The following is a 27,375-nucleotide window of genomic DNA, read 5'->3' as shown; positions in this document are numbered from 1 at the left end:
CAGTTCACGCGCTACACTTGTATGTTGAATAGTGTGCTTATCTACTTATATGTTTTTTTTTGCGGGTGTACATTTAATTGCGAATGGATGAAGGTGCAGCAATAGTGGCAAGATACATGACGACAAGAAGATCTCAAGATGTTGGCACTTCACAGATGAGAACGGAAGAGGATGATGAGGATTGTAAGTGCAAGGAGCGTCTCCGTTTTACTTCAGTAGGATCGAGGCCAGTGTCGATGGGGATGTGCCTGATACAATGCGTACTCTGCTAGTACTGTAATAGCAACAACGCCTAGATGTTCTTAGTTTGAACTCTTTTGTTGTCGATTCATGCACATTTAATGCCACATGACTGTCAAATTTTGAATATAATTGTAAATTTTAATTTTTTTTAGCAAACGTCATGGTGATCTCTTTTGCAACCAGGCTGAGCTTTCTCATATGCTATAATATATTCTCATTCTCTAACTAGTTCCACTAGCTTATCATTGCACAATATTAAAAGTGGTTCGAACCTTAATAACCAATGGTTAACCACTTCTAACCTAATAACCTAACGGTGAACCCAATTTTTTCCTTTTAAATAAAATGGTCAAATAGGTTCGAATCCGGAAGAAAAACGGTTAACCAATTCCCATCCATAGGGCTATGGGTTCATCGACTGGGAGCCGTAGACTGCGGTATGTGAAGATTGAAGGGATTATTGCAGCATGACGCTTGTGATATGGTAACTACTAGTTAAGTAAACTATTTGGCGACATATTGTTTTTTCTGCAGTCCTGCATATTTTTCATAATTTTAAGAAGTGGTAGAAGAAAGAGGGCAGTGACCCTAGTGTGGCATGCAATCTTTATCGTATTAGTGTCAAAACTTTTAATTTCATAAAGGTATAGAGCTAGTTGCTATGTGTAAATGATGGTAGCATGAGCGATCTGATTCAGTATGTCCATTACATTTGTTGTGTGTAACTGTGGTATTTATTGTTTATGTGTAGGATTACAAAAGAAAAGAACAACCGATGCCTTCTTGAAAGCAATGTACCTTGACTGACAGGATAATCGAAGTCCGAGGTACGAATGTTCGCCACCATCTCTGAATCGATGGATCCCTTGTATCTATCTAGGGCGACGTTGTTATATTGGCGCCGTGTATATCTTGCCAGGTCGCTCCGAGAGAAGGAAGAATGGAGTTTGTTGCAGGTTTAATTCATCTAGCATCATTGAATCAACTATCCCTACATAGGATACTACCTACTAGCACAATTAATTAGCTCGTATGTTAGGAGGTGTTGTGCCGGTAAGCTAGCTAGTTTCAAACTTTGTGCTCGACAAGGGGTCTCGATTTAGGCAGGTTACAGTGATGTGATCTCATGTTTTGTGACAGCGTGTGCCTTAGAGGTGTTGTCTTTTACACATAGATTGATGCTTGAACTGCTATGTTACGAGTCGTTAGATTGAAGTTTTGTGTCTGACAAAGACTGGTGGTCAAAGTGCGTGGCTAGTGCAAAACTGCAAGACGAAGGGACTCAGAGCAACTCCAGCCGTTGGCGCTTCCCACGGCCAAATCTGGCGCTAAATAGCGCCGGATTGGATGAAAGTTTGGCGTGGGGAGTGCCGAAGTTTCAGCCGTCTCCCCAGGTAGACGCCCGGTGATCAATGTTTTTCACGTTTTTCACAAATAAACGCTTTACAGTTCGGCGAATTTAACAAATTTTACCAACATTTGATTTATTTTTACAAATAAACGTTATAGTTCAACAAAACAAGCAAATAATTTGACAAGTTTTCAAACAAATCAAATGGAAACTAGTTGGTGTTGTCTCGAAGCCTCCATATGTACTCCACCAGATCAACCTGCAACTATTGATGCATTGTGGTCTCGAATCTCCTGACGCATAGCGATGAATGCAGTCCACGGTGCCGGCACCTGGTGATTAGGCTGTGCAAGAGGACCCTCTCTGTCATATGGTACAACTTGTTCGCTCAGAGGAACCGGATACTTTCGCTCATTCTCGATAATAATGTTGTGTAAGCACACACAACAGTTCATTACCTCTCGCAACTGTTCTCCCGGTCCGTCATTGCATCGAAGGTCTCCCGGTCGGAGCCTGCGTCCACGGCCTTGACATACTCACCAACCGCCTGGTTCGAAACGCTAGCCTCCGCGCGTCCCGCAGGCGTAGAACGCGAAGAGCGACCTCCCTTGAGGGACCATTAGTGGACGGCCTCGCCGCGCCGCCGCGTCCTCGCCGCGCGCACTCGTCGCCGCAGACTGCCAGCCTGTTAGGTGTATCCCTGAACAAGTGTCGACTGTTGCCACCGAAGTTCAGCCAAGGCTGACGCAGCGCGCCGTGGCGACTAGGCAACTTGCGCAGCCACTGCCGCCGCAGAGGTTCCAGCCGCGCACGCTGGGCGACGACAATTACTCTATGAAGAATATACTATAGGGCTAGCCAGGAGTACGACTAATTTTTTTAAAATCACATATACAATAAAATATTGTATAAATTTTCGATCGTATACATTATTTGTTTGCCACATGGGGCTTAAGAGCCAACCGCTCTCCATTTCCGTGACCGCCCAAAAAACAACTGCGTCGGAAGGCGAGTGGAGATGATCTTAAAGTACTATAATTTGAGAAGTTAAACGGTGGTCGCACCTAACCAATCCCTTATATTTAACTCCTTATGCTTTTTAACGCTGATTCTTTTAGCCTTTCTCTTTTTTTTTGACGTAAGAACACTTATATTATAATAAGGAGCAGGTCGCCTCATTAAAAACCTTCCAGTCCCCTCAGGTACCCTAGTAAGGAAAAGAGTGCGTAGCTGCCCAGAGATTACACAGTGTTCATACAATCCGCAGTGATCAGATCCCGAACGCAGTCAGGGACTGAATCACTCATACAACCCGAAAAGCCAGATTTTCCTAATTGTGCTAGGATATGAACAACACCATTCTGACTCCGATCCACTTTAGATAAAGAGATGTCGCTGAAGATCTTCAACAGTTCCCGGGCCTCTAAAATCGTGGTCCAGTCCGGAGCATGCACCACCGCATCATCCATTATCACATGCACCGCCCAAGAACAATCAGACTCCAAAAAAGCAGGCCAGCGACGAATGGCCGTCAGGTGTCGGAGACCTTCTAGGCATGCAATGACTTCCGCCTCTTGTGCACTTGCGCAGCCCGTAATTGGCTTCCAATCAGCAAGGATAGGCTGTCCCAGGTGGTCGCGGATAATGACACCAATGCCCGCCATTTTTGACATAGAATCCCAACCTGCATCAACATTAACCTTGATAGAGCCAAATGGTGGGGGTGACCAGGAAACCTCCTTGATCAACGCCTCATCCCCAACCCCTGTAAAAGAGCGGTGGTAATTCACTAGGTACGGTACAGAGGCTGAGACCGATGCCTTCCCATCCCGGCCCCGTGCACGATATTATTACGGTGATGCCAAACCCGCCACAGCAGAAATATTATCATGGGCCGCTGGTCCTTAGTGCACACGCAACTCTTCTCGGAGAGCCCGAGCCAGTGTACATGCCATTAGCGCATGGTGTGAGTCTTCAGTCTTACAGCCACATAACGAGCAAGTCGGATCCACCGTAGAAATACGACGATTTAGGTTCTGTTTAGTTCCTAGGGAGTCCGAAGCGACCTTCCAGGCAAAAACCCTGAGCTTCGGTGGAACAGCGGCTTTCCAAACGAGGTCCCAAATTTTCCGTTCACCAGAAGGACCGGCACTTGATTGTCCGCCAGAGAGAGAATGGAGCCTAGCCTGCAAACCAATACGATACGCAGACCGAACAATGAAAAGGCCATTGTGCTCTCCACTCCAGGCTATGAAATCGTCGGTCGCACGAGCAGATAATTTGATACCGAGAATCATATCAGCATCATGTGGCAAACAACAATCGCGGACAGCAGCCTCATCCCACGATCTGGTTCCTTGGTTAATGAGTTCCGAGACCCACTTGCGACGCGAAAAACCTCTTCTCCCATCCAGTTTTAGAGCTCCCGGTTTAGAAATCCAATTGTCTCGAAATTTTTTTAACGCTAGAGCCTGTGCCATTACGCCATATGATACCTTCCTTCAATAGATCAAGGCCATGCACAATACCCTGCCAAGTTTGAGACTGGTTTTGGATGAAAGCCGTATCCACCAGGTGACCAGAGGGGTAGTATCTAGCTTTGAGCAATCTCGTACAGAGGCTATCAGGAAAATGAATTAGGCGCCAAGCCTGATGAGCCAGCAGAGCTTGGTTGAACACATGGAGATCGCGAAAGCCAATGCCACCATACCCTTTTGTCCTAGTAACTTTATCCCAGGCCAACCAATGCATTTTCCTTTTATTGGTCTCATCACCCCACCAGAAGTCGCGAATAATGCGCTCCAAATCATCAATTAAGCCAGTAGGAAATTTGAACACTCCCATGGCATACGTAGACACAGACTGTAGGACCGATTTGATCAAGATGTTCTTTGCCCCTGATGACATATACTTACCAGACCAGTCACTAGCATGTTTAGAAAATTTCCCTTTAGTCGACTTAAATTTCCCTTTAGTCATACGACCATCAGGAACCGGCAGCCCAAGGTATTTCTCTTCAAAGCAGGTGGTATCATACTTCAGAATCCCCTTGATCTGCTCTTGCACCACATCCGTACAGTTAACGCCATACATGATAGAACATTTGCCCAGACTAACCAATTGCACTGTACCTTGTTCATATATGTCTAGGATGGATTTGATGACATTTGCCTGATCCACCGAGCCCTCAAAGAATAAGAGAAAATCGTCTGCAAATAGCAGGTGAGATATACCCGGGGCTCGGCGACAAATATGCAGCTCATGTAGGGACCTAGCCTCGACTTCCTTCCGAATAAGACAAGACAAACCGTCAGCGACAAACAGGAACAAATAAGGCGAAAGAGGATCACCTTGGCGGATGCCGCGAGATGGGGTAAAGGGGTCCAACATATTTCCGTTAAAGCGAACTGAATATCGAACGGTGGTAACGCACGCCATCACCCATCGAATCCATTGACTGTGAAAGCCCAACTTCGCTAAAACCCCTTCCAAAAACCGCCAATCAACACGATCATATGCCTTAGCCATATCCAACTTATAAGCACAAAATTTCTTCCGAGCAGCTGAACCCGTTTGAATTGAGTGTATGCACTCAAAGGCCATCAGGGCGTTATCAGTAATAAGGCGTCCTGGTATGAATGCACTTTGTGAAGGCGAAATAATATCCTGGAGAATGGGTCTCAATCTATTCACCAAGCACTTCGAAACCACCTTAAAGATTACGTTGCAAAGACTTATAGGGCGGAAGTCCTTAAGAATTTCTGGGTCATTTTTCTTTGGGATTAACACAATAGCAGTATCGTTTACTTCTTCAGGCATAATACTAGTAGCGAAAAACACCTGCACAGCATGAACCACCTCTTCCTTCAGAAGGTCCCAATTTCGTTGCAGGAACCGAGCAGGGAAACCGTCTGGTCCGGGGGCATTCAAATCGGATTGACAAATAGACATACATATAGTTAAAATAAAATAATTCTAATTAAAACATGTGTAGAGTTCATTCAAAAGTCATCACATTAATCAAATTCACCCAAAAAACATCACATCGATCAAGTTCTTCCAAAATGGAACAACATTGATCAAGATGCATGTAGCACCTCCGAGAGCAATGATCCACGATCGTATCTACCACTAGCATTATCTACGAAGGAACTCAAACATCACCACCAAGGAAATCATCATCATAGTCGATGAGGCCACCATCACCAACGCCGACTAGAACATCAACATTGGTGACCAAGAACAACCACTACATCGGTGGCTAATGAAATCGGCGACACTGACTAGAAAAGAGAAGAATTGTACCCTCCGATGATACACCGAGCACTTGGCGGGTGTTGACCTCATTGGCATCTTGGGTGGCCAAACACCCCGCCAACAAGGTGAAGAGGTGGACAGAGTCGTGGTACTACACGCGGGCTTGGACTTGGAGTTGCCTTGGGTGTTGCCGCCGACACCTTCTTATTATTATTATTCTCCGCTGCCTCGGAGAGCATCTTCATTGCCTTTGTCGGCTTCCTTTGTCACTCACACAAGTGGAGGTACTAGCGGCAGAGGTGACCTCCGTGCCCTTGCCGCCGGCATTCACCACCGATTTGGTGCCATTCACCCCAGTTTTGCTTCCCAACCTCTTCCTGGCCAAAACCTTGGGCGCGGTGGAAGAATACGGTGGCGTAAAGCCAGCAGAAAGGCTCGGCAGGGTCACGGAGGTGAGCTCTGCTTCGATTACAGCCGGAGTCAAGGCCATCAATGCCGGCGGGGTGGGGGAAACAGCAGGAAGATGTCGCCGCTGGCAGGACAACGAAAAATATACTGGAAATATGTTTAGGAGAGTTAGGCTGCTTATAGAGACCGGTCCTTAAAAATTTTACTCTTAACTTTTAAAGGATCGGTTCAGTGCAATTCTTCTCTAACCGATTATAAGGGTGGGTTAAAGATGCTCCCAGCTCACATGCTATTATTTGGGGCAACTATTTTTGTGGCAGTATTAGGCTTAGCACGCTTGAGCTACCCTAAGAAATCTTTGGAGCTAAACCAAATGTTTGCGGGCTTCACAACAAAACATATGTAGATGATTAAAGGAAGCAACAAGTCACAGATCATGCAGAACCAACAGATTATCAGCCATTTTGTCGAGCAATTCGAACCAACCACTTTATCCAGCCTCATCGTCAGTCAATTTCCAGCCAGAGTTTCATCTGCATATAACAAGGGTATAAACGAACAAAGGGGAACAACGAATAAATCCATCCTAAGAGAACCGACAGCATCCAGCAGCAGCAGATTGTGAGCACCGACAAGGTGGGCTGGGCTGGCTGCAGAGCGAGCCAGCCACATTCTATCGAGTATATGTCGACTAGGGAGAGAATCCTTCATCTTTGGAGGACCTCTTCCCAGGGCGCAGCACGGCGCAACCCTCCTGATAAAGCAGGAGATCGCCGGGTTCAAGACTTTGGCCGCCCATAGGATACAACCATCACGTAGTCTCCCCCCGAGGAGCCTACCGACGTCTGCAGAGGGCGCGCCGGGCCGACCCTCATCCACCTGTCCATCAGGTTGCGCAGAGGTTGTGCAGGGTTCACAAACTGCCCACAGCAGCTCATTTCAACCTGGAACAACAAGATCAGGTACTGTTCAGACAGGCTATATATATGGTTCTGAACTCGGGTAGAGTATTTTAGCATGCCATTATCATTCGTTCTGCAAGGGGACTGTGCCCTCCAGTTGTGCTAGATGGATAGCTAGCACCAGTAAAGTGATAACAAATGCTGGTAACAGCAGGTGATTTTCCTACCTCTACCTCTAAGATAATAACTTATAAGTTTCAGAATAAGCCAACATGTACACTGGTTCCAGTTTACTACCATGCACGCGTTTTCTACAGAATGTGCTTATAGTTTTGGATAATTGCGGTAAAACATTAAGCACATGGGGAAAAAAAAACCTAGAGCGTTGCAAGGTAGAAATCATACCTCAGACTCACTTTGAAGACCGAGCTTCTGCATAATGTACCTCTGGATGGATGATGCGGGTATACTTCCATCTCTATAATGAGAAAATGCATTAGCCACAACTGAAAGATATTCAGCTGTACAATAAAACAACTGTTGATTGCAACAATAGAAATGCAAGTGACAGAAACTACAAGGGGAGGGACTAAGTTCACAATCAAGGTAATGCAAGTTAGCTGTATTTTCTTCTTTTTTTTATAGATATGCTGAGAAACTTAGCTGCATTTGCAGAAGAAAATTTCAAAGTTCACTTGACTCCCCACCAAGTTACTTGCAGATTGTACAAACGGATTAAAGTGGTCAGGGGTGGCAAAGAACGAGTGAACGAGCTTATAAGTTATGCTAAAAGCAATCACTATATGAAGGAACAAGCTTAGATATGCATATATTCTGATAGCTATGCCCCTTCAGGTGTATACAGAACTTAACCAAATCCAAGCCAAGCAATTGCGAACTTAGTCAAATTAGTTTCTCAAATACAAAATCACAAACGTTCGCTGAAAGGACACATACTTTAAAATTGGAAATAACTAGGCTTTGCAAATGAATACTGAATACACATCTTCATCCTACCATCACCTAAGACAATGGCATACTATATCTGAACATAGTTTATGTCCATTCAAATTCCTAGTGAATGTCTTTTTCCTTAGATTTTTCTATTTTCATGCTTTTCCATTCGAAGCATATCATAACAGTTCAATACCTCAATGCCAAGAGCATCCTTTTAAAGTATAATTTAGGGAACTTTTGTGATACATAAGAACTTAAGAAGTAACAGTACATCTGTAGCAGAGGTGAGGAACACGAGCTTACTTTATTCTCAAAAAATGGGCAGGTATCTGTGGCAAGGGCGGGGAACCTTTCCTGCAAACATTTGGATTACAGAAGATCAAAGGGGAGTCGGGCACACCAAAGATATTGCTTTGACTGAATTGAAAATAGTGATACTATAATCACGACTTACTGCTCAAACGAAGCAATCAATGAGAACCATATGGGGTTTATTGGCCTACTGTTCTGGGCCTTCTGGCTAGCTGCAGCAACAGAAGCTGCACTCTTCGCCCGGCCAGGCCCTTTCTTTTTAAGCATTACTGACAGAGGAACATCTTTCTTGTCATCTTGAAGTTTGGACTTCCGCAGCTGCTCCCCAGACTTTTCTCGGTTAGCATGTTCACTACTAGGAGATCCATTGGGAGGATCTGCCTTAGCAGCTGGAGTATGTGGACTTGATCTGAAGGACTTTGTTTTGCTTGCAGCGTCTACAAGACAATTTAAAGGTTTCCAGAGCTCTGCCTTATCCAAGTCCTTATCGTCACCTGCTTTATCTTTATTAGAGTTACGACTTGATGTTTCGGCAGTCGATGATGCCTGCAAATAATATCAGCAAATCACTACTACTGATGACATGCATTTTTTGCATTGATTAGTTTTAAGATGGCATGCACATAGATGCAAAATATACATGTAGCTAATGAGAAAACAAAAACTGCGAAGTAAAGACGTAACATTACATGATGCAGTCAGAATGTTACAGCTGTTTTTACCTTTCTTCTTGTTTGAGGCACTTTGCTCAAGCTATCTAGCAAGCTTATATTATCAGCATGCTTATTGGCACTACCATTATCCTTTTCTACAGGATCAAGGATTGGACCAAGGCCACGTAATGCAGCAGCAGCAGCCTTCCTAGTAACTGCTCTTGTTCGGCGCCCTGTCAAACCCGTTGTTATTCGAGGTGTATCAACCACCAATGAAGAGATAGATCTCTCTTTCCTTTTAATAGGCACTGAAATGGGAGATTCAACTTTAGCGTCATCGATCTTTGTTTTTTTCGATGGAAAAATCTTCGACCTCACGTCTTGTTTATTGTGATCGGCTCTGGAATCAAGATATCAGAAATGAGTAGAAGAAAAGCATAAGTTTAGAATGAAAATAAATTCACCAAGAAATCCCAATTCAGAAGAGTTACATGACAGTTTTCTCATAAAAAGCCTTGCGTTTCGATGCATTGATAGAAAAAGAAGGTTATGTGTACAAGTCCAAACAGCACTTTGCATTTTAAACGTGAACAATTATCTACTACAGGCGCAGAATTAGTCTTCACCAGTTTACAAACCAATATAAATGGCTTTCTCCATAAACCAATGATTGACAAAAGATCTTGAAACAGAGGCATAATGACAGCAAAGTTATGGTATTACTAACACTCAAAATGGTGTCAAGCGACTATTGAAAACACAAAATGCTGCCAGATAAGAAAGCAGACTGGAGGTCAACTGCCGAGAAATATCTTTATATAAGGGATTCGCATATCAAGCTTAAGTGGAATGTTCTGTTACGCAATGCATAGCCGTCGTAGTAATCTCGGAGATATTTCTCAATATCAAGCTTAAGTGAAATATTTCTTTCTACATATAAGATAGTCTGCTCAAATGAGGCTGTACTGGTGTGTAACAATCTCAGAAGGATGCTCCTATAATGCAGGAGTAACATAGCTATATATTTCGTCTTGTCCAGAGAGCTGGATAAGCCCTTTGTACTCCATATTTTTTACATTCAATCTGTAGTTCGGTGCAACTATCTGCTATGATGATTTAGGCTCAAAGTTTGAGTCTGACATCTTTTTATCTAATGGAAATATATGCTAACAATACAAAATCTATGAAACTTGGCTGTGAAGTAGAAGAAATAAAGCACATAAACGTGTATTTTGGTAGTAAGGAAATGTATAAGAACATTGGGCAAAGCAAAGCAGTCTGTGGTAGAATAAACATGTAACTCCCATCTTCACCCGAAAAATATAAGGTCATGAGAATAATACCTAAGCTTCTCAAGTGGAGCGCAGCCGAGATCAATTTTACATTCTGGACAGTAGTCTAACTCCTCATCATTAAGCTTCTTATAGATACACTTTCTACAAACTGCATAATGACAAGAAAGAAGTTCAAAAATAGTGAGTTCTCAAGATGTGTGGATCTCATAGCATGAGAAGACTGGCATAAGGAAATGCGCTTAATTTAAAAGGGGTAGCTGAAGGAACTGGAGCATGAATATCCCTTTCTTTGGAAAACACAACTAATGCTTTGAAATATGTGTACATCATGGAAAGAAAATCATGCATGCAAATGAATGAAAGCCTGACTCTGGCATCGGCCATATAGCATAAAATCCCCAAGAACTACAACAATTAAACAAAGGAGCTAAATCAACAATAAATTACATCGACGATGTTTCTATGTCCAACGATATTTCTTATCTTTAAATATTACTAAGGTTTCTCATATCCTGCAGATTTAGGCAAATCAAAAAGATGTGCATGTTTTCTGCAGAACAAATAATTCAGTATGACTGTAGATGATAATTCTATTAACCACTGGAACTATTATTTACTTCACATGAGTACATGCCAGTCTCAAAAAACGAAAAAGAAAATAAATGATAAACAAACTAAGATATAGGTATTCTATAGGTCAAAACCACTTATCTTGCCTCCAATTACCGAAATGACATAATAAAGTAACTACCAGATATATATCCAAAAGGGGGGGCCTTTGGAGAAGCTTATTTTTGGACTGGGCTACAATTGGCTAAATAAAATGGTGAGTAGCCATAAGAGATGTAACAATAAGGAGACAGAGCTCAAGTGATAATCACAGTATCACACCCCAACCAAAATAAAGTAAAAGGAAACTGTGCAGCAGTGGACCTGACTATGCGAAATCAGGTTCATGCAGCATTTTAGAGTAAGGGCTAAAGCTTGAATCGCCTGCCTAGCAATACCAAATTCATTTCTAACATACTGTCAAACGTCATGAACAAATCAAGATTTACAATATCTCAAGGGCACACACAACATGAACAACTACACCAACCGATTTATGCATGCAAAGTATTTTGATGGCCTGCAAATATTTACACAGCAATCATTCCCCACGTTGAGGACCCAAATATTATATGTACTGTTCCACCAATTACAGGCCAACATTGCAAGAATCCTACGTGCAAAACAAAAACAAATGCAGGCTGAACTCATCATTCCAATCTCTTGCAGCATTAAAATAAATCAATCATGAATTCGAGCTAGATGCTATCTCAGAACAGAGCACTGCAAGTTCATGTAACATCATGAATAGTAGCAGTAGAGAACTAAACAGCTATCTAAATAAGATTATAGGCACACCAAAGCAGCCGACAGGTTTGCAAAAAGATCACAAATCTACGTAAATCCATCTACTGAACCGCGGACTGAATCTAAAAGCATGGAAGTTACCAAACGCATGAACACGAGGAACGAGGCCCCAAGATTGACGCGGAATCAAGAGGCGGGCCCGCAACACGAGTATAACGCCAGGATTGGAGAAACGCAAGAACAATGAACAATGCCAAGAACCATGTAGGGGATGGCAATACAGCCATGCCCGGATCACGGAATGGCGGGCTGGAGGCAACCAAAACCGACGTCGCCGGCGGCCAAATCCGGAGCCCCAAGAACCAAGAACGCGTCGAATCGCCGCCGCAGTGCTCGATACGGCGGCAATCTTCGTAGAGATTGAAACCATTGGTGCTACCGGAGTACATGGTTGCGGCGGCGGAGCGGGGTACTCACATGTGTGGAGGCACTCGGAGATGGTGGTGGCGTCGCGGAGAAGGCGCTTGCAGATTGGGCACGTCATGCAGCTCGCGAGCAGGTCCCGCTTGACCATCACCACCCCGCTCCCCTCCGGCGCGGGCCGCCGCCGCGGCCGCCCACGCCCCCGCTTCACTGGCTTCTCCGGTTCAGCCTCCACCATCTTCACCGCATCCTCCTTCGCCTGCTCCCCGTCAGCCTCCTCCACCGCCTGCGCCTCAGCCACCGCCGCCGCCGCCAGCGGTTTGTCCTCCGGCGGGGCCGGCGATGCGGACCCGCTCTGCATGGCGTGGGTCCTCCCCCGCACGGCTAGCTCCACATGCTGCGGAGGCGCAAAGCTGGGGGCTTCCTACCCGCCGCCTCTCCCCTGAGCGTTGAAATGGGAGGAGAGATCGAAGAAGAGGAGGCCGCCGACGAGGAAGAGAAGGGAGTTGAATATGCCAGACCGGAAAAAAAAGTATTTACGTATTTATCAAGGGAAGGGAGAAGGCCAAGAAACCAAAGGAGCGGATGGAGAAGGCAAAAAAAAAAGTTATTATTGCGTTGGTTTTATTTTGATTTTCTCATCTTCGTTTTATGCTTGTTTTGGTTTCCTATTCCTTTTGTTGTGAAGACAAAACAATGTGTGTACTACAAATACTCGTATCACAAGATATACATACATGATGAATACAAACAATGTTGAGAAGATTGTATCACTGTAATATTTTGAGAATTTTTCTGCCTGTCATGCGTTTCGCGCATGCGGAGGTGGAAAGGCAAATCTTTTGTATATTTCGTAGCACAAAGTTTCTAGAAAACGTAACGGACGATTTAAGATGTTTAATTACGTTTACGATAAATGGTGGTTGACAGCTAGCCTTTCCTCTGCATGCGTATGGTTCAGCAGAAATGACACATGTATAACGTGTGAAAATCAAATTTTGCATCATAATAATAATACCATGATATACGGTCATCAAAATCTGTATTTTAAGATGGAGAATTATATTTGATATCATGTTTTGTGCGTGTCTTATGTTCTTTCTCTTAGATATTACAAAGATTGCATATCTTATATATAAATGATCGTATTTCGAGAGCAAGTAACGTTGGGTCAAAATGCACTTATTGCCGTAGAAACCCGTCGCTTGCCAGCTACCATTTTGTTTTTTTGGTGACATTGTCTTTACGCGCATCAAAATTAATTTTCCATGTCATGGTGATCATACAGGCTCCTATAATCCAATACGATGTGTCCTATTATGGGTAACAAAGTTTTGGCCATGTAGTTATCATTGTATTTATACCTTGCTTCCATTTTGATTGTATGATTCTACTTTGCTTCAAACTTGCATAGCAACATGCTGCTAGAAATTCTTTCGGATGTTTTATTATGAAGAGGTTTTAAATCATACGTTTTTGCCAATGGTATTGATCTACATATTCATATAAATATTATAAAGTTCATGAAATACAAACGCTTATAAATCATATTGAAACACATACAATGAGTACTTTATAATATTTATCAGCCAAAATCTGTATGCGTATGGTTCAGCTGAGACGGCACCCGGTCCCTTCTGTATAACGTGTGGAAATCAAATTTTACATCATACTAATAAGGCCATGATATATGGACATCAAAATCTATATTTTAAGATGGAGAATTATATTAGATATCATGTTTTGGGCGTGTCTTAAGTTCTTTCTTTTAGATATTACAGACATTGCATATCTTATATATAAATGATCGTGTTTCGAGAGCAAGTAACATTGGTTAAATGCACTTATTGCCGTAGAAACGCGTCGGTTGCCAGCTACTATTTTGTTTTTGTTTTGTGGCATTGTCTTTACGCGCATGAGAATTAATTGGCCATATCATGGTGATCATCGAGGCTCCTATAATCCAATCCGATGTGTCGTATTACGGAAATATATGCAATATTTTGTACACCCACGCCGTTGCCGTCCACGAAAACAAAGTCCACATATGCACGTGGAAGACCGTCATGAAAAAAAGTCACAACCTTCCACCCGTGCTCGGCGGAAGACTGCCACGAAAAGAAATTTTATCCACGAAAAGAAAGTCCAGCCACGACCGGCGGAAGACCACCACGAAAAGAAAGTCACACTTGTCCACGAAAAATTTGATGTCGTCCACGCAAAGTCGCCCATGACTACGAACCATCCACATAAAGTCATCCGTGGCTATGATCTGTCCACACAAAGTCACCTGGCGGAAAAAAGTAGCTGGCGGCGTTAAATCGATATGAGATGGGAAATGCTATATAGGGTGATCCGACACTGATAGGCCTATGCACCGCTACCACCATAGACACCCCACTATTTTGCATGAAACCATTTTACAAATATTATAAAAAATGTGTGTATAATTACTTGCCTCATTTATGTCCTATATTTATTACTTAAATTTTTAGGAATTTAGTAAAACCTAAAAATATTGCTAGGAGATTATTGGAGGCATGGTTGAAAAAATTGGAAACAAAAGATATAAAATAATTTTAGGGTGGACATCATTTTCCTGGTATAATTTTTCTTTTAATGGAATTTTGCAGAATGCTTTGGAATTTCTTTGGAAATTATAAAAGACAATTTGATTTTCTAGGTTTATTTACAAACATGAGATATTATGTTTGTTTTATTTGGGTTTTCTCATCTTATTTTATGCTTTTTTATATTTATATTTATTTGTTGTGCAAAACAAAACAATGTGGGTACACATATTTGCACCACAAGGCATATGTGATAAATCCATACAATACTAAAAGATTATTTCTGGTTCTCGTGAACCTTGTGTTACGATAGATTTAGCCTCGGCAATACTCATGGTTTATGGATATGATAAACCATTGATACCTGTATTTTATATCATCTATTTTAGGTCAAAGAACCTTAGTTCATACTCTTATTGCGGTTAATGATGTTTATTTACTAGATTACAGATAATTTATGAGGCTTTCCTCAAAAATCCCAATGCGGTCGCTATTAAATTTTGGGAGGCAGAAAACCTTTGTTTTCATCTTTTATATTTTATTTTAGGGAATTTCTAGAATCCAAATGAATCAAGAAAAAATGCCACTCATTTTTTTAGGAAGGCAAAGCCCATTGGCCTTTGAGCCTCACGAGGTAGCCGGGGGCAAGGGTTAGTCCACACCACGGCCCCTAGGCTAGGTGTGCCATGGTGGGTTCCACATCGCATCTAGCAGGCCTCACGATATTCTTTTTATTATATATATGCTCTGCCTCGCGAGAAAACCCTACACCATGTTTTCTGACATAGTAAAAGGAGAAATGATACATGTAAAATGCATACATGAACTTTGTCATTTACTATCATGAATTCCCACATATTTGCATCATATATGATGATAATATCATGGTTTACATTGATTTATGGAGATTTACCGATGATCCCCTTTATTTTGTTTATAACTCTGCAGAAGAGAAATTTCCTGTTTTGTGTATTTTTCACTTTCAGAGACCTATACGAAGTCAAATTGAGCTAGGATTTCTGGAGGGTCATTTTTTCACCGGGAGAAGCAGCATGGGCTTTTGGAGCACACCTGCAGGGGCCTGAGGCCCAAAAGAGACCAGGTGGTGCGCCTACCTTTCTAGGACGCGCCACCCCCTCTCTTTTGGCCGTCGATCGTCCAAATCGCTTGATTATTACGTGGACCGACGTATTTTGACCTAAAACCCAATATATATATATATATGACCCCGAGGGTTCTCTAGAGGAGAGCGCCACAGAAACACAAAAACACGAAAACAGAGGCTGCATCAGAGAAGATTGGAGGGGGAAACTCCGCCGAAGCCGCCGCCGGAGGGATCTTCACCTTCTCCAACATCTTCCTCATCATCACAATGATCAAGGTGGAGTAGTCCACCTCTAGACTACAGGTTTGTGGCAATAACTTGATCTATTTCTCCCATATTTTTCATAGTTCTTAGTGGCATATGAGCTGCCCAACATGATTATGGTCATATATGTAATACATATGTGGTGGATCTTTATTCTATGATATGATGCTATGAGATTTGACTATACTTTATGTAAGATATATTGGTAGATGCATATTATGTACCCCGTTCTTAATTATTGGTTCTGGTCCAACTTGTATGCAAGAACGTGTGTGGGGTGTGTGTGTGTTAGCTGGAATGGTTATAACGATTGGATAGTGATAATAAATTCATGATCTATTATGGCTTTGCCTTTTCTTTTGCTATCGCACTAGGTATAAAGTGAATGCATGTGCTATGTTCGTCATGTGACAAAAGTGATGATCTTGTTTGATCAAGGTAGCATATTTGATATTCAAGCATCATGTTAAAGTACTTATGGCTATACTCGATCTGTTAATTCTTAATACAAGATTGCTTGAAATTTTTCCTGCCTTGTGAGGTATAATAGAGATGTGGTGCATCATCTCTATGTTAGGACGTGGTGCCTAATATGAATGTGTATCTTACACATGTTTAAGTTTTTTTTCTTCATATGTCATTGATGAATTGTTATTGTTAACTACAACTTAAAAGAGATAATAGTCAAGTGAACCCATGAATCACAGTCCAATTTTAATCATAACAAATATCTTTCCATTACTTTTATCTTACTTTTTATTTGCAGCACAATTTTAATCCGGAAATACAAAAACACTTTTCTATCTTATTTGCACTCAAAACCCCAAAATAAACAAACATTTACTGCTTTTACTTAGTTTGCTTTACTCTAGTTATTGCTTTACTTTACTTTTACTTACACGAAACCTTGTTCTTGAAAACCGCACGGTAGATTTGGGGACACAAGGCATTATTTTATTTTGCAGGATTGTTAGAAGAGGAGAGGGAGATATAACTCTTTACTCCATTCCCAGAGAGTTCGATATAACCCTCGAGTCACCCTTGTGGGGAAAATACTTTGCTGACACAACACTCTGCACTTCTAGTCCCAACGTCATCAAGACTATTTTCTGGTGCCGTTACCGGGAAGTGGGAATAGCATCTCACAACTGCATCTTCATCAATTAATCTAGGAGCACAACAATTTCCAAGGTGACTGCAAAGGTATTTTCTAGCACCGTCATCTTCATCATCAACTTAATTAGTGCAAATACCCAAGCTTGGGTAGGTTGCACAGTTGTGAGCTCTCTTATCTCTTTTATATTTTATAAAGTATTTTATTTGTCTTGTTTTTAGTCTTTACTTTCTAGTTTTCTTTTAAAATACAAAAACCCATAAAAATGACAAATAAAAATATCAAAAATACCGGTATGGCTACTAGTCTAGATAAGAATGACACTTTGGAAGAGAAGTATAAAAATGCTATGGTATTTATGAAATATAGAGAATCATGTGAACGGAAACGACTAAAATGTTTTTTAAGACTTCTAATTAATAAAGCTGTTATTGAGTACCTTGCACATTGTGAAAGGTCTTGTAGATTTTTTTGTGGTGAACACTTTGACTTCCAATGTAGATCCCATGAACAACATACAATTGCCTCCTATCATACTTATAGTTATGTTCATTTAGGGATGGAAGAAGTAGAACAATTTATGAGCTTTATGGCAGCCTATGAATTAAATACTTTCCTTGATGAGGTTTATGAAATTAGTGGTGTGACTCGTGATTGCGATTTGAGGTCTCTATTATCCTAAATCATTGCATAGACAACTTTTCTGATAATATCTATGTTCTTGACTATAATGAGAGAAATCGTGCAGCCCAAGAAAACACTAGCTTATTACATAAAGAAGAAAATGAAGAAGCCATAGTTCCATATAAGCTTGGGGAAGAGTGGGATCTTCTAACTTCACCACCAACATGTGATGATAACTCTAAAATTGAATATGCTCTAGATGATGGCCTATTCTTACTTGACAACCCTCCATGTTTTGAAAATACTATGTTATGTGAGGATAAAAATGATAAAATTGTTGTTTGTAATAATTCTCTCATCATTAAGAGTTCCATATCATTCTTGACATCTCCTATTTACACAATGGAGTAGAAATATGTTTATGTTGAAAAATACTTGTATGGTTTGCAACTATCTTATACCTATGGAAAATGTTCTTGCAACCATGATGTCACGATTAAAAGTAGTACTAATAACTATTTTTAAAGAGGAAACAATGATTATGAATCATTTAATAAATTTAATTATCCTATTTATATGCAAAAAATTCTCTAAGATTCATGATTCAAATAGTTACACTATTAAATTTCCTTCAAGCAAGTGCAATCATTATGAAAGAGGAGGATATAAGCACCCTATCTATGCTAATGATAATTATAAGTTGCATTTACCTACCATAGATATGCTTTGGTATACTCCTATTGGTTGTGATTTATTCATATATAAAATCCCAATGCATAGGAAGAAAGTTAGACTTTGTTACTACTTGTTGCATATTTCTTGTTGTGTGATAATGTGCTTTAAAGTGTTAAATATATTTATTGGTATGATCACACCATGGGGCTGTGGCATCTTGTTGTCATATATTATTTCTAATAATGAGTAGGATAATAATCAAGAAGAATCACTCCTACAACATCGTTGTCCCACTTGAACAAAGTAAGCAAGCCTAACTATATGGCTATAAAGAAATCGCTTTACAGGAGGCAACCCAAGCTGTTTTTATTTATATTTTCTTTCTACATACTTGATTATCATGTTAGTTTTATTTTAGTTTACTCTCTAGTTTTTTAAAAAAGTAACAAGTTTTTACCCATATTGATGTTATAAAGTTGCAAAACAAAATAAGAGTTGTTGATTTCTGCGATGCACTTTTTAGTGCATGATTTTTCTGATTTTTTGGATAAATCATAAAATCTTGATAAATGCACAGTAGATGTAACTTTTCATCCTCTATATTAACAAAAAAATTCTAAAATTCCTGACATGTCTAAGTGGTCGAAAAAAAATCAGTTTTGCTGCTGTCAAATTTCCTGACAGTTCTGCATTCTTTTGTGTGCACCTTTCTTTTGAATTTCAAAATTATTTTCTTGAATCTTTCGAATGGATGAGAATTTCTATTACTTTACGTGCTCTCTGGTACATAAATAAAATATTTTATCTTTGAAGAAAATGGTGGCAAGCATATTATTCTTATACCACTAATGTCGCCCCATAAAAAGGAATGAAAATAAAAGTTTGTGTTGAATTTTTTTCACATGGAATGGAAGAACACCACACCAATATCAATCCAAGAATGGTGAAGACCATAATCTTGGGGATGCCCAAGGGACCTCACTGGGCTCATTTTAAAACTCTCGATTTTCCCACTTCTAAACTTTGTTTTTTTAGCAACATGGAATTTTCGTAAAAATTTGGAGCATATTTGTTTTGTTTGTGTCTAGTTTTGTTATAAAATAAAAAGGACCATCATATTGAACACTTATCATGCTTATAATAAATCTACTTTGCTAAACTCTCATATCTCTGAATGATAAAAAAAGTTCCATGTTCTAAAAAGAAAAGGAGGAATGCCAACTAAAAGCTGAAATTTATTTTGTGCATGGTATTTCTAGTTTCATATGCTTTACTGAGTGATGATTTGCTATGTGCCTTATTTAGTGATGCTTCTTACTAGTATACATATATGTTTAACATTAAGTATAATAGTTTTATTATGAATGAATAGCACTATGGATACTATTGCATGCTTCTAGATCTCTTGGTAGCCAAAAAAATGAATTCTCACAAAAGCATAGACTTGTTTCCAAATAAAATCAAACCCAAATGTCTAGAATATCTACCTACATATCACTTTATATTCCAAGTATAATATGTGTGTTATGCCTCCAACCATTTCCAAATATTCCTTTTTGTGTGATTTAAAGCTCATAGAAAAGTAAGGTGTGGAAGGAAAACACCACTATGCACGTCATGATTTTGACTAATTATGAGTAATGAGCTAGACCTTAACCATGATTACATGGGGGTGTCTTTCAACATTGCACTATTGAGGTTGTTTACCTTGCTTTTATTGTCACTTCTTTTGGGTTCGTTGATAGTTATCTCTTGCAAAATGAAGGGGGTTGTCAAGATAAGGACTAGAGTATGCATAATTTGTTAGAGAAGAGCAATGAGCCTCTAACATGAAGCCATGCTTAATCGTGGTGAAAGTTTCAGCAAAGAGCACCCTCAATAGGAAGAGAGAAAAAAGAGTGAGTGAGTGGAAAAAGAAAAAAGAAACATAGAGAGAAAAAAGTGAGAGAGAGTTAGAGAGAATGTTCACCGTCTGTTGTCCATGTTGTCCCAGTATGGATGGCCTATAAAGTTGAGACTCAAAATATACTAATGTCCTTTGTACAGGTGGCATCGAGGTATCCCATTGCGATACTTGGTTAAAACAATATGTGAAAGGTCTGTGACAACCTGAAGTTGAGTAGCAAGAGGTATAACTCTTAGCACCAGAGGGTGAGGCAATATTTACTTATAAGAGGTCTGATACGTCTCAAACGTATCTATAATTTCTTATGTTACATGCTAGTTATATGAAAATACTCACATGTTTTATATACACTTTACATCATTTTGATGCATTTTCCGGCACTAACCTATTAACAAGATGCCGAAGCGCCCGTTCCTGTTTTCTGGTGTTTTTGGTTTCAGAAATCTTACACAGGAAATATTCTCGGAATTGGACGAAACAAAAGCACACGGTCTTATTTTCCACGGAGCCTTCTGATGACCCACAAGTATAGGGGATCGCAACAGTCTTCGAGGGAAGTAAAACCCAATTTATTGATTCGACACAAGGGGAGCCAAAGAATATTTCTAAGCCTTAACAGCGGAGTTGTCAATTCAGCTGCACCTGGAAACAGACTTTCTCGCAAGAGTTTATCAGTAGTAACAGTTGTAAGGGTACATTGCCCCTATGTGTGGTTTTGGTAATTAATGACAACCCCTATGGACTAATGTTTCCATTGTGTTTATATGAAGGAATATTCCATAGGTACTACTTGTATTCCATGTGTTGGATTCAAGTATGGATGCCATGAAGATAAAGGTATACCTTGTGTATTGGCATCAAGATCATCGGTTATGAAGATACATATGTGATATGATCAAGAAGAAGAAATGAAGATGGAGTTCTTATGTGGGACTCAATATTAGCCATGCTCTATCTTATGTGAGTATGAGAAGATACAAGGATTGAGTTGGGCAAGTTCAAGATGAGCATCTCAAGTGGATCGCATGCTTGAAGCTTGCCGTCCATTTGGTGATAATGGACATGTGAAGATGTGCATCAATGGAGCTTTCCCATCATAGTGTATGGGGGAGTATTTGTGAGTCTTCACGAAGCAACATTGATCAAGTGAGGCATTCCGGCTTGTGTAGAGCTTGAAGAGTTATCATCAAGATCAAGCGGGATGCGCAAGGCAAAGGTATGGCCTTGCTAGGTTTTCCTTTTACCGGTCTCTAGGTGGATGTTGGGAGACCGGATTATAGGATAGATAGCCGCACTATCAAGAGGGGCTTTCGGTTGGGTAACTTGATCGCATCGTCATAGGGAGCTCAATCCTTTGCATACTTTGCATATCCCTATTGCTTCTTGGTGTTTCTCTGTGTGAGGTTCTTGAGCTTGTTGCTAGCTTTACAACAAGCCCAAGTTCATCGAAAACGGAATCCGCATGCATCTTCTATTGCGTTTTCGAGTTTGGACGTCTTCACCGTTTCTTGACGGTGGGAGACTCCCTCTCTAAAATCATCTAAAATATTCTGTGAGGAGTCTCCATATTTCCAGTTTTTGTTGGGGTTCTATTCGTCGTTATCTTTCCAACAAAATTGGTTTCATGTCAATCGGGGTCCGGACACAAAAGTTATCACAGTTTTTGTATAAACATGTTTTCCTGCTCACCCGGTTTGGGACCCGGTCGGACCGGCCCGTGCGCCGGACTAGCTCCGGCCTGCCGCCCGGTCAGCCGGCCTACCAACCGGCCTGGCCGGCGTGCCGACCGGTCAACCGGTCGGCAACCGGGCGCCAACCGTGCGTGGAACTGATCCGGTCTGATGCCCGGTCTGCCGGACTACTGACCGGCGGGCTCGGCGTATCGTCCGGTCGACCGGTCGACAACCGGGCGCCAACCGGATGAGCTCCTGGAAGACGCAAAGTGACCCCGGTCGAGGTCCGGTCTGCCTCCCGGTTTGGACCGGCTGGTCCGGTCTATGGCCCGGCTCGACCGGGCCCTGGACCGGACGGCCCGGTCTCAGGCCCGGTTGACCGGCCTCCTCGACGGCTGACTCAGCCCAACTTTTCCCCAACGGTTATATTTGCTCTTGGGCTATAAATAGCCCTTCTTCCACCTTGGGCTGTGTAGTTCTTCCCATTCTCTCTCCTCCATTGTTGCATTTGAAGAACTTGCTCTCCCCTTTGATTCCTCCAACCATTCTTGCTCATTCTTGAGGGATCTAAGAGAGGAGATCTAGATCTACACTTCCACCAATCCATTTCTTCTCTAAGTGAGGGAATCTCTTGGGATCTAGATCTTGGAGTCTTTTGTTGACTTTCCCCATTGTTCTTCCTCTCCAATCTCATCCTAGCATTTGTTGTTTGGGTGGGATTTGAGAGTGAAGGACTTGAACACCTCTAGTGTTCTTGCTTTGCATCATTGCATAGTGTTGAGCTCTCCACCACGATTTGTTCGAGTGAGAGACCGTGAGCTTGTTACTCTTGGAGGGTGACCTCCTAGTTGGCTTGGTGATTGGTGCTCCGGTGATCTCTTCAAGAAGATTGTGAAGAGGCCCGGGCTTCTCCTTCGTGGAGCTTGTGAAGTGGTTGTGGAGCTTGCCATCTCCGGAGCGGAGGAAAAGCTAACCATAAGGAAAGGGCCATTATCCTTCGTGGGTGTGGTTCGGAGAATAGGGTGAGCCTTCGTGGCGCGGGGAATCCTTCGTGGGACCTCCACTCCTCCAAACGTGACGTACCTTGTTGCAAAGCAAGGGAACACGGGAATACATCCTCGTCTCCGCGTGCCTCGGTTATTTCTATACCCGAGCTCTCTTTCCTTGTGATAGCCATCGTGCTTGAAGTACATATATCTTGCTATCACTTGTGCTACATATATCTTGTGCCTATCTTGCTTAGCTCTAGTTGCTATTGTTACACTTAGTTGAGCTTAGCATATTTAGGGTTTGTGCTTGTAAACTAAACGATAGTTTAATTCCGCATTCTTACAAGACAAATCCGCAAGAGTTTGTAATTGCCTATTCACCCCCCCCCCTCTAGGCGACATCTCGATCTTTCAACAGTTTTATAGCAGTAGCAGTAGTGAAATATCAGCAGCAGTGTAACAAAGACAGCAGTAGTGATTATAGTAAACAGCAGGATTAAAATACTGTAGGCACACGGATGGATAAACGGGCGTTGCATGGATGAGAGAAACTCATGTAACAATCATGGTAGGTGATACGTCTCCGACGTATCGATAATTTCTTATGTTCTATGCCATATTATTGATGATACCTACATGTTTTATGCACACTTTATGTCATATTCGTGCATTTTCTGGAACTAACCTATTAACAAGATGCCGAAGTGCCAGTTCATGTTTTCTGCTGTTTTTGGTTTCAGAAATCCTAGTAACGAAATATTCTCGGAATTGGACGAAACGAAGACCCAGGGGCCTATTTTGCCACGAACCTTCCAGAAGACCGAAGAGCATACGAAGTGGGGCCACGAGGTGGCGACACCACATGGCGGCGCGGCCAAGGGGTGCCCGCGCCGCCCTGTGGTGTGGGCCCCTCGTCGGGCCCCGACTCGCCCTTCCGCCTACTTAAAGCCTCCATCGCGAAACCCCGATGCGAAAAACCACGATACGGAAAACCTTACCGAGACGCCGCCGCCGCCGATCCCATCTCGGGGGATTCCGGAGATCTCCTCCGGCACCCTGCCGGAGAGGGGATTCATCTCCCGGAGGACTCTACACCGCCATGGTCGCCTCCGGAGTGATGAGTGAGTAGTTCACCCCTGGACTATGGGTCCATAGCAGTAGCTAGATGGTTGTCTTCTCCTCATTGTGCTTCATTGTTGGATCTTGTGAGCTGCCTAACATGATCAAGATCATCTATCTGTAATACTCTATGTTGTGTTTGTCGGGATCCGATGGATAGAGAATACCATGTTATGTTAATTATCAAGTTATTACATATGTGTTGTTTATGATCTTGCATGCTCTCCGTTAGTAGAGGCTCTGGCCAAGTTTTTGCTTTTAACTCCAAGAGGGAGTATTTATGCTCGATAGTGGGTTCATGCATGCATTGACACCTGGGACAGTGACGTGAAAGTTCTAAGGTTGTGTTGTGCTTGTTGCCACTAGGGATAAAACATTGGCGCTATGTCCGAGGATGTAGTTGTTGATTACATTACGCACCATACTTAATGCAATTGTCCGTTGCTTTGCAACTTAATACCGGAAGGGGTTCGGACGATAACTCGAAGGTGGACTTTTTAGGCATAGATGCGGTTGGATGGCGGTCTATGTACTTTGTCGTAATGCCCAATTAAATCTCACTATACTTATCATGTCATGTATGTGCATTGTTATGCTCTCTCTATTTGTCAATTGCCCGACTGTAATTTGTTCACCCAACATGCTTTTATCTTATGGGAGAGACACCTCTAGTGAACTGTGGACCCCGGTCCATTCTTTTAATACTGAAATACAAATCTGCTGCAATACTTGTTTTACTGTTTTCTCTGCAAACAATCATCTTCCACACATGTTGACTGCCAAAACCCACCGGCGGGCAGCGGCCTTGTCAACACTGTAGAGCCGGGGGGAGCCTAGAGCTGCGGCTGGCTGAGACCCCTCCGAGCGACGGCCCGCAATGCTCTTCTGGTCACACGCGGCGTTGCGAAGTGCAGGGCGTGCCACCCGACCTATACCTGGTCGGGAAGGTGATGAGGTTGCCTCGCTTAGTTTCCTGCAGGGCATACATGTAAACGTTAAATACGAGCCTCGATCGGCTCTCGGGTTATCCCGTGAATCGGCTCAAAGAGCCGATCCACCCATGATCCGTACGGGGTGCACGAATACTTGGTGGTCCTGCTTGATCAAGATGAAGCTAATGAGATCTACGACGATTTAGGGTTTTCACCGCATAACCGGATCATCCTACTCCAGGTTGGGCCTTGCGGCCACGCACGGTGCTCGTAAGCCGATCCTAAACAAGGCCAAAAAACCAACACGAAGTTGATCCTAGGAACATCCCGTTTAGGACTTGCGAACGCCACCCTACGTGCCACTGGATCCTCCCCCCCATTGTAAGGCCAAACTATTGCAGATATTAAACTAATCCTTGTAGAACAAGGAGCAATCGTAACGGATCAGATCTACTAAATAATGATCGAGCGGGGTGCCGCCCCCACACCTAAGATAGGCGTGAGGACGGCTAGATATGCAAGGGTTGCACTACGTAAGCATGCTTAAACGAAAAACAATGCTAACCCTAACACATCTAATGATAACTACGTTGCTCGCCATCAAAAACGCTTCAGTACGAGCAACGCATGAACAACGTGGGGCTTGTGCTGCCTAGATCGCAAGATGCGATCTAGGCAGCATGTCGCTTACCTGATAGAAACCCTCGAGACGAAGGAGTTGGCGATGCGCCGAGATTGGTTTGTTTTTGGGGTTGAACGTGAGTTGTTGTTTATTCCATAAACCCTAGGTACATATTTATAGTCCAAGGGACTTTCTAATGTGGGCGTGCACTAAACCGTGCACGGGTAAAACTCTAATTTCTAAACTAAGATGCGATCTAATATGTTACAGATACACGGGCAATTAAGCCCAACTTGGTATAAAAGGCCGATTCACGTATTTCTTCTATGTGTATTCTTCAAACCCATCTTGATCGCGGCCCACCTCTGACTCGGTCAAATTCTGGTGATAACACATGCCCCCCTGGTTTTGGAAATGACATTTCCAAAATCCTTATGCTTTTCCTTCGTCGGGTCATGTCGTGGCAGAGCAGAAACTGCCGATTGTTAGCTGGATCGACGCCCAATGAGCCGATAGCAACGCATTGGTCTCTCATAATCTATCCTTCATCTTCTTCGACTGATGACTCTGAGACCTGGTGACACTCCTCTTGCAAAATTCACCATCCTCGAAGAAGGTTGCTACACTGGACCAGCCGATGATACTCCAATTGGCTTCTAGAAACAGAACATTTACCAGGTCGGTTGCCCCCCGAGTCTCAGTCAAGGCGAAACAGAGACGAGGATACACAAATTAGCCGAATGGACCTGGGCTTGATCATGTCTGAGGGCACTATCATGCAGAGCCAGCCGATTTGAACGAAATCGGCTCTCCAGAGGAGAGGACCTTCGGGGTGAGCTGCCCCCCGAGTTTCTTCAGTCCAAATGTCATGACTACATATTCAAACAAACCCATTGAACCTGGTACTCTGAATGCAGTCTTGTGTATATCTTCTGGATATTGTCAACATAAAGTAATATAACAAGTGCAATATGCAAGTATGTAGGAATCAATGTACAGTTAACACAAGTATTTGCTTTTTAGATAGGAGGAAATGGGTAAACTGACTCAACAATAAAAGTAGAAGAAAGGCCCTTCGCAGAGGGAAGCATGGATTGCTATATTTGTGCTAGAGCTTTTATTTTGAAAACATGAAACAATTTTGTCAACGGTAGTAATAAAGCATATGAGTTATGAAAGTTATATCTTACAAGTTGCAAGCCTCATGCATAGTATACTAATAGTGCCCGCACCTTGTCCTAATTAGCTTGGACTACCGGATCTTTGCAATGCACATGTTTTAACCAAGTGTCACAATGGGGTACCTCCATGCCGCTCGTACAAAGGTCTAAGGAGAAAGCTCGCATTTTGGATTTCTCGCTTTTGATTATCCTCAACTTAGACATCCATACCGGGACAACATGGACAACAGATAATGGACTCCTCTTTAATGCACAAACATGTGGCAACAATTATTATTCTCATATGAGATTGAGGATATATGTCCAAAACTGAAACTTCCACCATGATTCATGGCTTTAGTTAGCGGCCCAATGTTCTTCTCTAACAAATGCATGCTCCAACCATTAAGGTGGTAGATCTCTCTTACTTCGGACAAGACGGACATGCATAGCAACTCACATGAT

At 42.2% G+C, this 27,375-nt stretch overlaps 1 protein-coding gene across 1 annotated transcript; it reads right to left on the bottom strand.

The window, feature by feature from the left end:
- Nucleotides 1-6,711: 6,711 nt before the first annotated feature.
- Nucleotides 6,712-12,673, bottom strand: LOC124653341 (E3 ubiquitin protein ligase DRIP2-like). The gene is made up of 7 exons (XM_047192409.1): nt 12,212-12,673; nt 10,427-10,526; nt 9,153-9,483; nt 8,573-8,976; nt 8,422-8,472; nt 7,567-7,639; nt 6,712-7,203 (listed from the first exon to the last, which is right to left on the bottom strand). Exons 1-7 carry the CDS (start codon nt 12,516-12,518, stop codon nt 7,039-7,041), a joined length of 1,431 nt encoding a protein of 476 aa, XP_047048365.1. The 5' UTR covers nt 12,519-12,673; the 3' UTR covers nt 6,712-7,038.
- Nucleotides 12,674-27,375: the final 14,702 nt, after the last annotated feature.

This window comes from Lolium rigidum, chromosome 5 (genome assembly GCF_022539505.1).
Source record: "Lolium rigidum isolate FL_2022 chromosome 5, APGP_CSIRO_Lrig_0.1, whole genome shotgun sequence".
In the NCBI taxonomy this organism is placed as follows: domain Eukaryota; kingdom Viridiplantae; phylum Streptophyta; class Magnoliopsida; order Poales; family Poaceae; genus Lolium; species Lolium rigidum.
Note: the sequence above shows the minus strand (reverse complement) of the source record. Positions and strands in the feature narration are given on the sequence as shown.